The 12,715-nt window shown below is 36.6% G+C and overlaps 1 protein-coding gene across 1 annotated transcript in view; it reads left to right on the top strand.

The window, feature by feature from the left end:
- LOC149007498 (Molecular chaperone Hsp40/DnaJ family protein) overlaps window positions 1–12,715 on the top strand; it is a 67,631-nt gene that overhangs the window by 19,889 nt on the left and 35,027 nt on the right. Inside the window, exons 4-5 of the mRNA XM_089164547.1 lie at window positions 6,472–6,593; window positions 6,944–7,139. Of these exons, the coding sequence (XP_089020673.1) occupies window positions 6,472–6,593; window positions 6,944–7,139 (318 nt within the window). The remainder of the gene's footprint in view (window positions 1–6,471; window positions 6,594–6,943; window positions 7,140–12,715) is intronic.

Below are 12,715 nucleotides of genomic sequence, written 5' to 3'. Positions count from 1 at the left end.
AGCCTTTTAGAAGGAACTCATAATAGGACACAACTTTTGAAAACAAATCTAATTAGGATTCCTGATGTAACCCAGGGTCTGGGCCAGTCTTCAGGATCCTCTTAAATATGACCAGCAGCAAATTTGGATTTAAAGCCTTGCTGTTTGGTTGAAATCTCAGTGGACAGCAGTTGTTTTTTATACCAAACAGCCTATGGATAGGCTAATTTGAAGCCCAAGTCTAAGGGTTGGGTTAAGGGTAGTCTAGGGTTAATTGGGAAAGGTTTTTAGGGTTCAGCCATGTTAAGTCTGAGGCTGGAATTGATGAAAAATAACCTGTATAACATAGATGTGATTGCAGAATTCAAACAAGTTAAGGTTTGTATGTTTTAAGGCTTCTAGGATTACGTATGGGATCATTCAAGGGTTCAGTTAGGTTAGAATTAACTTTGATTTTGTTATTTTGTAATTCCAAAATTAATCCCTCAAGGTTAGGGTTCAAACTAGGTTTCCTACTTGGCTTAAGCCTCCTGGGTAGGGTTATTGGTCCAATTGGGCTGTTAGGAGGGAAGGTCACTAGGGTTAGGGGAATGATGTTCCTAAAGTTTGGGACAGATCTAATGGTTAGATGGCCATAGATCTGACCTTGAATTTTAGGTCTAAGAAAAGGTCCAAAAATCCCTAAAAGTTCCTAAAAAAAGCATGATAAGGGCATTAGGGTTATGGTTTTAGGGTGGCTAAGGGTAGTTAAGGATGGGTGGGGTTGGGGAATGTCTGTACTTGTCGAAGCTGTTCCTTGAAGAAGTTGTAGAAATTCAAAGGCTTCAATGGCTGCCACAGACTTGGGGAAGAAGAAACACAATTGCAGAAATAAAGGAACTCAATACCCAGGTTGTAGGGCTCTCTCCCGAGAGTCTTTTAAGTCTTCCTTCACTGCTGTTTCTTTTTCTATTTATTTTATTTTATTTGTTTTTCCTCATTATCGTAATTGTTTACAAGGTGTGGGAGCCTTTTATAGCCTCATTACATTGAAGGAATGCAGCTAGGGCTCTCTAGTTGACTCTAATTAAGAAGCATACTTGGACTCAACTTAGGGAATCAAACTTGGATAGTTGGATTAGAATTCCCTATTATAACTAGACTTAACTTTCTAAACTAGAAAAAGACTCTTAAAAATAAGAGTTCCTAAGCAAATACTACTTGCAAAATAAGCATCCAACTTCCAGAAGGAATCCTACTTAGAAATTGGATTCCAATTAGGACTATTACTTAGACAAGGACTCTATTATAATTTATAACTCATCAAGGAATGATCCAAATTATAAAAACGAGTAGATCAAGGGTCCTTGTAATACTAAAGAGTAGATCTAGGATCTTTGTAAAGAGTGTATTAACTAAGGGAATTTATCTTTAATTGGGACTCCAACCCTGATTGGACTCTTCAATAACTTGACCAAAACAACACTAAACTCAAAAATAGAAGTGATATGGATTCCTGCTATATAAAAGGGGATAAATGACCAAAATACCCCTGGATAGAATTTGGCAAGCCCTTGGTGCACCCTTTGGGGTATGTTTTTGGGCTTAAACTCTGAGGTGCCCTATGGTGGTCAATCCTAATTACAACTCCTACTTGGACTAAGGACTCAATCCATCTTCAGCTTCTCTGCTTTGGAGGTGAATGTTCATATAAATAAGAGATGCCTAAAGTCCAGTAGCATGATTGTCTCACACAAGGACATTGTCATATCATACTCTAGGATGATCCAAAGTGAAAAATAAAAGTAGATGTGGAATCCTTGTAGAAAGTGGAATCTAACTTGTGGAATCCCTGACTTCTTAGGAATCCTAACCTAAGTAGGACTCATCAATAACTTTACCAAAACAAAACCAAATTCAAAAACTAAAGTAGATTTGGGATACTACTAGCATACTAGATCCAAGTAAAGGAATCCTTCTCTAATTAGGACCCCTAACTAGACTAGGACTCTTTCATAACTTAACAAAAAGGACTCAACAAAAATAAAAGTAGATCTAAAGTCCTAACAGAACTCTGTATCAAACTAGCTTAGATTGCTGACTTGGGGACCCAAAATGACCAAAATAGCTCTATGCTGGACAAAATAGCTTGGGTTGCTGGTAGGCCACAAGGTACTGGTTACCTCTTCGAGTGGTCCAGTATTCGGCTTACATCAAACGTAGGTTGGATAGAATTTACATAATTAGACCAATTAAACTAACCTACATTCGTATTTAACCTAAATGTTGAGCTTTTGCGTCCGTAGAGGAGGCCCTTGACCGCACAAACTTATTAAACACATGCCCAACTCCTTTATCTATCAACCCTAGGTTGTCTCCAAGGGAAATAGACTAATTTGGTTCTAGATCTACGTCAAAATGTTCACATTTGCACAAATTGGAAGAAAGTCTTAAAAGTGATTTGGGTGGTCTATTGGAGGAGACCATAAGCTCTTTACTCAATGGGGTAGGATTCTAAAACTCAATTTGCGTTACATAAACTATTTAAGATTACAATGCATTGAGATTACTCCTACTAGTCAGCCAATTCTAATAACTAAATCCACTTCTCCAATTGCAATTAGATATCTAACTAAAATTGCTACTTCCTTGACATAGCATGCATACAACACCTGATAACTAATTCATAACGTCTAGCATGTTTGCCAACATCTAGTGAATAGTCTTCTACAACAACAACAAGAAGCTATGTCCCAACTAAATGGTTGGCTACATGGATCTTTGCCTTCCAATCAGCTCTATTTGAGGTCATACTGGATATAAGGCCTCCATGCATACCCTTTCTCACCATTTCTCCTATGGTTTATCTTAGGTCTATCCTTAGTTTTTCTAGTTCCTTCAATCTAGATTAAATCACTTTCCCATACAGGGGGCATTTAAAGGCCTCGATGAGGACGTTTGTACCATCTTAATTGACTTTCTCGTAGCTTATCAATTATAGGAGCCACTCTTAGACAAGCTGTATGATTATTCCTTACCTTATCCTTCCTAATTTTGCCAGTCACCCATCTTAGCACTATCATCTCTGCTACACTAAGTAAATCTATATAATGCTTCTTAATAGCTCTACACTCTGTACCTTATGTCATAGCTGGTCATATAATATAGTCCTATAGAATTTTCCTTTTGAATTTTAAAGGATTACGTTCATTATGCTAGACCTTGGACACACCTCTCCACTTCATCAACCCTATTTTAATTCTTTGGGAAACGTCGTCCTTTATATTACCTTATTTATTAATGATTGAACCAAGGTACCTAAGATAATTTCTTTGTGGAATCTGCTTCTCTTCAAGCTTCACCACCTCATCATTCTTCCAGTTACGACCTAAGTTACATACTAAATACTCTGTCTTCATTCTACTTAGCTTAAAGTCTTTCGATTCCAAAGTTGCTCTCCATGATTTTGACTTGGTAATAATCCATGCTTGTTTCATCTACCTGAACAATATTATCAGCAAGAAACATACACCAAGGAACCTTATCTGGAATGTCTTTGATTAAATCGTCCATTAAGTGCAAATAAATACTCTTCTAGATTGACTCAATTGCAAAAGAGTTATAACATTATGATTCAAAATGCTATATTAACAGCTAGAATCCAATCAAGCATAGGAGAAATGTAAAATTCAGATGTTGAACGATCTACTTCCAATTGATACCCTTTAATAAATATAAGAACTTAAATATTTTGGTCATTTGATCATCATATGTTAGCACCTCTTTAACACGCTTGTGCTTGAATAACCATGGTTTGAGATCTTGTTCTCGATAGAGAACTTGGTTCCTCAAGAAATCGAGAACTCATGAACTCTCGGCCAAGATCTTGTAAAGTTCCTTTATCAAATCGACCCAACTCGAGGGCCCATCTCGATGGGAATCAGTGCTCAATTTGGACTAGAATTTGGTGTTTAGCCTATTTTAGGCCTTCTAAACACATTGGTGGCCTTAGATTTGTGAGGAAACAACTGCATATATGAGTTCTAACGCGACCCTAACTTTGAAATCAATATGCTGAAGGAGTGAACATGCGGACTTATAATACATGAAAGAAGAACCATGACTTGATATAAATGAAACATGAAGGTTTGTCAAATAGTCATAGAAAAAAATTTGAGGGAAACTCAAGTTTCAACCGGGTGAAAATGGGAAACCCAGGTGGGAAACTGAGAAATTTTGAGGAAACTTGGGATTTTTTCATGCAAGTTTCGACAAGATTTTAGGGAGTATTTTAGGGTGGATTTGCATTTAAGCTAATTAGAGTATAAAAAACACATTGACACATGCATTTTGCTAAAAAAGTCATGCATTTTGGTAAAAAAGTCAATGTAGATGTCATTCAATGTACATAACATCAATGTAGAGTTGTCTGAGAAGTACTCTATAAACTTAACTACTTAAGTACATAAAATTCAATATATAATTTCTAACTTCAAAACATCAAATACAAAGTAACTGACAATAAAAGGAAAGTACAACTTAGTGCCAAGAGGAGTGCCTCGGTGGATCCATCCTGTGAGCTGAGTAGTACTATGCCTGTAACATCCTCTCCTCCAACCAATGAACATAGACATCTCATGACATTTTATGCCTATGGTTGTCAAGTTAATTGACAACTGCAACTTTATAAGTTTGGTCATCAACATGCCTAAGATAACCAGTTTGAGGGAATACACAATTTGGATAGGGAAATCCTAATGGATGGGGTATTTGTCATGGTATTTGGGGAAAATGAAAGCAACAAAAAAATTGAAATTTTTTGAAAGTTATGAAACTTGTAGGAAAAAGTTTCAGGTTTCCAGAAAATATCCAAAGTTTCCTCGAAATTTCCCAGGTTTCCACGGAATTTTCTAGGTTTCCACGAAATTTGAGATTTCCCCCCCTCATGAACCAGCTAGTCCAGCTGGGTTGAACTAGGTTTTGACAAGTTTCGACGAAATTTTGACGGTTTCAATTGAAACTTGAAAGTTTTTCCGGTCCCCTAGTTTTTCGGTTTGAGGTTCCCAAAATGGGAAATGTCGGTTGAAATTTCGCAAGTTTCGACCGAATTTTGTTTTATGCAAATAGTACATAAGACATGTTCCACTATTCACACATTCACATTACAACGTACTTATCAGTTACACCATTAGAGTACAAGAATAAATTTAATGACGAAGCAACTTCGCCAACTTCAGCTTCACGAGTACCAACACCACCTCCATCAGTGTTGAACATAGTTTTTGAAAAAAAATGAAGTTTGGGAAGAACACTCGCCTTACTTCAATATTGGCTTCAAATCAATAACTCTTTGTTGCAGATGAGCTAAATAGCCATGCTAATGTAGCCTAGGTAGTGATTGGACCAACTTTCCGTTGTAAAATCCGGCCAAAACTCGGAAACCGGCAAACGCAGAAGGAGTGTCAAGATAGATCGAGATCAAAATGTCTCGACAAGTCCTGACCGAGATGTGGTATTTCTAAAGATTGGGTTGAATCGAGATCTCACGAGATATGATGAGATCTCAAGTCAATTGAGATCCTGGCTGAGTTCTTGTATTTTTCTTGGATCATACCAATTTGAATGAGATCTCATCTCGAGGTCTCAAAAAAAGGAGATCTTGAAAGACCTCGAACTATGTGGATATTCCCAAACATATTGTGAAAATAAAAAATTTTTTTTGGGGGGGGGGGTGATTTAGTTTTGAAAATGTTAGGCACCTTTAAGTGTTGTTTCCTTAAACATTTGAGTAGCTTATTGCTATTTCTATTTTTATTTTTTTGTTATGGAAATTTAATTTTTGCTGATTCCAAGCCCAATTGAAAATAGTGGCAGGGTAATTTTGCAATTGACCTTTACAGGAAAAAGTCATTAGCAGTAGACCAATGATTTTTAACCCTTGATGCATGCAATTCATGAATGATATGGTTACATATAGTTAATCAATGTTAAATGTTTTGACCTAACCATTCATTTCTTGCCCATACTTCGGTTACATAGCATAATCCTGGAAATTGATCGCTATATTGTCTTGCATGAATGCATTTGACTTTGATTGTTACTCATTATACATTATCCTATAGAATCAGTTTTCTTGTTTACATAAAATGTTGTACGTATCTCCAAAAGTAGCAATACCTGTTGTTGTTTGGATCTGTTGGTCTCCCTCCATTTTGAATGAATCAGGCATACATGTGCTCTGGGCCCTGTTTGTGGATGTGAAATTGATTAATATATTAATATTATTGTTTATTAATTATTTGCTAGCTGACAAAAGAACTCCAACTTGTTCTATCTAAAGCATAGAATTGACATATCATGAATTAGTGGATTACCAAGTTTAGATTTCTGTTCCTCACAAACTGAAGAATGGCCTCATTCTATTCTTTTAGCTTCCACAGAAACATGCTAGAACTGTTCATGTTTGTATTTTATTTCAGTTGATAACTTATTTATTGTCTTGACTCTTGACAGACTAATCCTTTTGACCTATTTGAGACTTTCTTTGGAGCAAGTATGGGTAATTTCCCCGGTATGGACCAGACTGGATTTAGAACACGTGGTCGCACCACTGTGATTAAGGGTGAAGACATACGGTGAGTTGAGATTTGACTTGGAAAGCTTATGCTTATCTGTCATTATCTTTCTGGAAAATTGTGCTCCCGTTATGATGAAAACTGAACCTGATTAAGACAAATTAAGACAGGTACAAGTGCAAAATTGAATGTGCTATCCAATTCTAGTTCCTTAAGCCATAATAAATTTGTCTTTATGGAATAATGATTACTTTCACTGTATATGTAACAATGTAATTTTTAAGTATATGTAATTGAGATCTTGGTATGTAGTCTTACTGCTCTTATGCAGTGATGTTTCTTAGTGCTACACAAACTAGTTGACTTTGTGAAGGATATTGGAGTTAACTCAATTTCCCTAATTTGTTCAGTTATGACATGTCATTGGATTTTTCTGAGGCTATCTTTGGAACTGAAAAAGAGTTTGAGCTTTCTCATCTGGAAACATGTGAACTCTGTGCTGGAACTGGAGCAAAGGTGGGTTCCAAGTTGAGAATATGTTCAACATGTGGTGGCAGGGGTCAAGTTATGCGAACCGAACAAACTCCTTTTGGTTTATTTTCCCAGGTAAGTCATTTTCTAGTGCCTAAAACAAGTGGATTGGTTCTTCTGTTTTCAAGTGATTTTTTTTAACATGAATGAACTACCTTCATGTTGAAGTGATGACATGGGAAAGCTCCAACATTAATTCATTTTGGCTTACATCATGCTATTATTTTCAGCTATTGACTTCTAATCCTTCTTCTTCTTGTAGTTTCGTTTGCTTTCTCTCTTCCAGATTAAAAACAAAAAATATTCTTGTATGTTATTTCCTTCACTTGAATTTATTTTTGGGATAAAAAGAGGAAAAATGTCTACAAAAGATATTCATAGATGAGATACTTCTTCCTTAGTTTTTACATCCCTATCATCCTTCTTCTTACATTGTCAGGGAATTTCATTAACGAATTTAAAATTTGGCTTCTAATTCCTATATCAGAGCTGTGCAAGATGGTGGTTTTGTTGTCTTTTTCCACAAATGTGTTAAGGTTGGGTTTGGTGCAACAGTAAAGGTTGCTCCATTTTGAGCAAGTGATCACGGGGTTCAAATTCAGAAAAAGCCTTTCAATAAAAGCAGGGGTAAGCCATACATTATTAGGGGGAGTCTTCTATACAGGTTGAGTCCTTTTCTTGGGCCGGTAACCACTTCCTGATTGGTTCTTGGGATGAGTAAATATTTGATCTTCAATTATAAATCAGAACTTCATGAGCATCATCAATGGCTGTGGGAAATTTGGCATCCATTTGAAATGTAACAGGGTGACACTAGGAATTCAAGCTCCATTGAGGAAGATTAAGATTATGTTTGTTTGTTTTTTTTTGGTTGGGGGGGGGGGGGGGAGATGATCTCAATGTTTGAATGGATAGGTTGAAAGATATGAAGTATCTCGATTTTCAGATCAAGATTTAGGTTTCAATCAAGAATTGGTGGAAATGGTCTAGGGTATGTGGGCCATAATGTATTAAGCTGGTGCCGACTCTAATGGAGCATTGGTGACATATCAGGATTCATTGTTTTGGAACAGAGGGAATGAACCAGAGGTGGGGTGTCGAAAAACAGAATTAAAAGGTGAGAGGAAAGAGGGCAGGGGTTGTAAGCCTCAAGATTACCCTTTTTCTTTTCTTTCTTTCTTTCTTTTTTTTTTTTTTTTTTTTTTTTTTTGGGGGGGGGGGGGGGGGGGGACAACTTTTAGATGCTTGTGGAGGATTTGGAATGGATTCTTGAACACTTCAGCCATAGCAGGATCTGGCTTAATTTCACCAAGAACGCTAGATAATGTGCACCTTGGAGATTCCTTTACCAAGGTTTACACCAAACCAGTAGTTAGATTAATAATAATACTAAAAAAAAAAAAAAAAACCAAAAATAGCTGTGACAGCTTGAAGTAAATAATCAATTAATCAATCTCTGTTCTTCCCATTAGTGGCTCTATCTACATATCATTACAAGTTAAGTCCTTGAAATAGGACTTAAAAGACTGACTTGGACTAGGACAGTGTCACAACTCCTACTGGGTCTTATGCAGCCTAGACCCGGGGCTTCTTTACATGACTTAAAAGACTGAATTAGATACTTGAAATAAAAAAGGGCTGCCAAACATGAAAGGCCTCTTCTGTCCCCAACTTGAAGTTAGGTAGAGTTACATGGTTGCCACTGCCCAACAGGAATCAGAAGATTAATAGAACAAATGCTGTGCTGCGGGGAAACAAGTCTAGGGGCTTCTCTTGGACTTGGCCTTCCATTTGGTGTGTAGGTCTCAAGACCTGCATAATGGGGTCTAATTTATTTATAACTTTAGCTGATATTAGTGCCTTGATAATGTCTTTGTGGACCTCTATAGTACCTACCATGTCCAGCCTTGTTTGCATGGATGTCTTCAGCATTGATCTCTTCAACATCGATCACTTTAAGAGCGATTCTGAAATAACTTTTGAAGACTTGCACAGCAGCTCCTTGATGGGCATTGTGAGCTGAAACTTCAGGTGGAGGACCCTCTTCTCTTGTGACTGGTGGAAATCTGATTTTTTGCTGGTACCATCAATTTGCTTATTAGAAGAATCAAATTGACCCCCCTCCCCCCAACCAGAAAAAAAAAATCTCGTCAGAACCTGTCCTTGAATGGTGCAGAGAGTGTGCTTCTGCATCTCAGCATGTAAGTTTAGAAAGTAGAAATATAATAGTATGTCTATGAGTCATGGGATGATGGGAGTAATACCAGTATACCACACTTGATGTCCTCTGAGTGGAAATTGAGCTGTAAGGATACTAGACACATTATGGTGACTTCATGGAAGAAATTTCGATCAATATTGTCGAAATTTCGACCAAAATGCCTGCATTTTTGGAAAACAAAACAAAAAACCAAAAATTTCGGATAAGTTATTTGTTTCAACTGAAACGATACGAAATTTCGGTCAAAACGACATGAAATTTTGTATCAGGTTGAAATGATATTTACCTAGGTTATAAAATGACCTGTTTCAAGCGGAACCTTTGCCAGTTTTGTGCGATACCGCCACTCAAAATTTCGAGATTTTTTAAAGTTTTTTCTAATTTCTCTTGCATTCTACCCACATTTCACCTCATTTTAGCAACTTTGCATTCCTTCTCAACTCTTGCTCCTCCATTGTCGGGTTTTTGAGAATCAAACAAGGTGAGTTAACAAAGTTCTCCATTTTTTTTTTTGGTTTTGTTTATGGCTCAAATCAACTTAGATTGCTTTCAAATTAAAATATGTCTAGTCTAGAGTGTTGATCTATGAATTTGTGATGTCAAAAATAATTTTTGGTTCTTCGTAGTACGTTTTTTTTTATTTTTCTGTTATTAAAATTATTTTGTAAATTCTATATATTTCTAAAAATATATATGTATAATTGTATAGTAGATGTATGAGCTTCAAATTAATGTATTTAAGATACCATATTGTTGTGATGGTGTTGAATCAATTTTTTTGCTGTTAATTATCTATTTTACTATATTTAATATACGTTTAAATAATTTAAAAAATATTAAAATATTAAAAAATACTAATTAATTTCTGTTTTAAATTTAAATAGAAGAGTATTAGTGGAAGCATATATGCAATTTTTGGAGCATGTTGTGGAGCTTTTTAAGATAATTAGTGTGTATTTTATATTTTTTTAAATTATTTAGATATTAGAAAAATATTTATTTATTTTTGTTTTGTATTTAAAAATAGGAGATTGTTATTAGAAGAATGTATGTAATTTTTGGAGCATATTGTGAAGTTTTTTAAGATACTTAGTGTATATTTCTTGTATTACACTCTCTTTTAAATATGTCAGACATAGCTTGACAACACGGGTGACCACTGACAACTGATAGGAATAAAAGCGAGTGTAATTATTGCAAGAAACAAATAGGAGGAGGTGGGACCACTAGACTGAAGGTGTATCTAGCTAGGGGAAACATGGATGTAGTAGGTTGCCAAAAGGTGCCCTTATAGGTCAAGAAGGCAATGGCCTCATACTTGGCTAGGGAAAAGAAAAAGAGGAAAGAGGAGAGCATAGAGGGAGGAGGTCAAGGATGCATGTCTAGATGACCTTCTAGAGCCAGGAAAGTAGGATTTTGATCTAGAGGAGCCAGGAGAGTATCTATGTGACCTTGACCCAAAGTCCAAACAGATCAGGAGGGTGATGATGATGATTAGGGAGTAGGCGTGGGTTGATGACATGAGGAAGCAACAGAGGGCTATGGGTTGTGGATCCTCTAGAGAGCTAGCAAGTATGAGAGGCACACATAGCTCTTAAGTCCCTATAAGGAGGACTTAGAGTGTGAGGGAGGAGATTCCTATCCCACGGTCCTCACAAGGGGTCGAGCTTCGTCAGCACATCCTACAGATTCGGATCTTGAGATTCTTCATGATGATCCGACCCTATTTAGGAGGCCTGCGCTCAAAGAGAGAAAATTGAAGCACCTGTGGGGGAGTGGGGATAGTTTTCTCCAAATGGGATATGTATTATAGTATACCAACACATACAGCCCAAGGGCCCTATTATAGAGATATGATTGAGGAGATAGGTAGGGCTAGGAGTGGTGTACAAGGGCCCACTCCACATGAGATATATAATGTCTATTTTCCTGAGCATAAAGAGGACTTGAATGAGTATATTAATGGATTAAAGCCCATGTGGGCTTATTATGGAGTGACTGTGATGGCTGATGGTTGTACTGGTCCCATTAGACAGTCCATCATCAATTTTATGTTGAATTGTGATGGGAGGACAGTGTTCCTCAAGTCAGTATGTGCATTTAGTGAGAAGAAGGATGCAAAATACATTTATAAATTATTAAAGCAAGTGGTGAAGGAGGTTGGAGTGGAGAATGTGATCCAAATTGTGATTGATAATGGCTCCAACTACAAGAAAGCTAGGTTAAAGATGCAGGGGAACGCCAGGTATCAAAACATGGTTATACTTCTAGTACTAATTTTCATTTTTAATTATATATATTACATATTTACATTACATGTACACTTTATGACTTTGTATTGATGTCTTAATGGACAGATATAAGCTCTTTTGGACTCCATGTGCTGCACACTGCATTAACTTAATGCTAAAGGACATAAAAAAGGTCAAGCTTGTGAAGAAAATTGTGGAGCAAGCCTAACAAATTAGCACCTTTATCAATAACCATGCCTATGCATTAAAGATGATGAGGGAAAGTGTCAAGGTGACTTAGTGAGGCCATGCATAACTAGATTTGCTACCAATTGGATAGCACTGTAGAGCTTTGAGAGTAGGATGATTGGCCTTAGAAGCATGTTTGCATCAGAGTAGTGGTTTAATTGGGAGGGTCCTTCATCCAAAACAGGAAGGAGAGCACACTTGACCATATTCGATGATAGTTTTTGGAGTAATGTGAGGACAGTGGTGAAGATGCCTGAGCCTATGGTGCATGTGTTGAGGATGATAGATCAATAGAGAATGCCTACTCTATCACCCATATGGGCTACAATAGATAGGATGAAGCAGCAAGTTGTTCAGGTCTACACACAGAGCAACAAGAAAATCCTCAACATCATCCAAGTTAGATGGGAGTCTATGTTGTAGCATCCACTACATAAGGGTGGTGAGTTGTTAAGTCTAGGAATCAATTTAATTTTCATTATGTTATCACACTATTAAGTATTGACTATGCCCTCTTATTTTTGCTTTTTCTTACACTACATACTATTTAAATCCCAAGTACCATTACAAATACAATCTTGGGATGAGGCAATATTTGATGGATGCCGTCCAAATTGTAGTGGAAAGGTTAGAACCGGATCCATCTAAACAGACAATTATCCTTATGGAGGTGAGATAGTGATTTGATATTCACAATTCTTAGTTTTATACTCAGTTATTAAGTATTAACCTACTTATTGGTTTTTTTTCTTCTTTTCTTTATATATTAGATAAAGGCATTTAGGGATGCCACTGGGAGCTTCAGTCGTTCCTTGCCTGTATCTGGAAGGGAATTTGTCCTTGGGGGTAAGTTAATTCATTATATATTTAATTAATTATATTCTATTTTTAACTTAGTAATTTAAGTATTGGAATAACTTTGAGTCTATGTTTGTTGCAGCTGAATGGTG

Source organism: Hakea prostrata, chromosome 8 (assembly GCF_041222555.1).
Source record: "Hakea prostrata isolate BN-2017 chromosome 8, UWA_Hpros_2, whole genome shotgun sequence".
NCBI classification, from domain to species: Eukaryota; Viridiplantae; Streptophyta; class Magnoliopsida; order Proteales; family Proteaceae; genus Hakea; species Hakea prostrata.
Note: the sequence above shows the minus strand (reverse complement) of the source record. Positions and strands in the feature narration are given on the sequence as shown.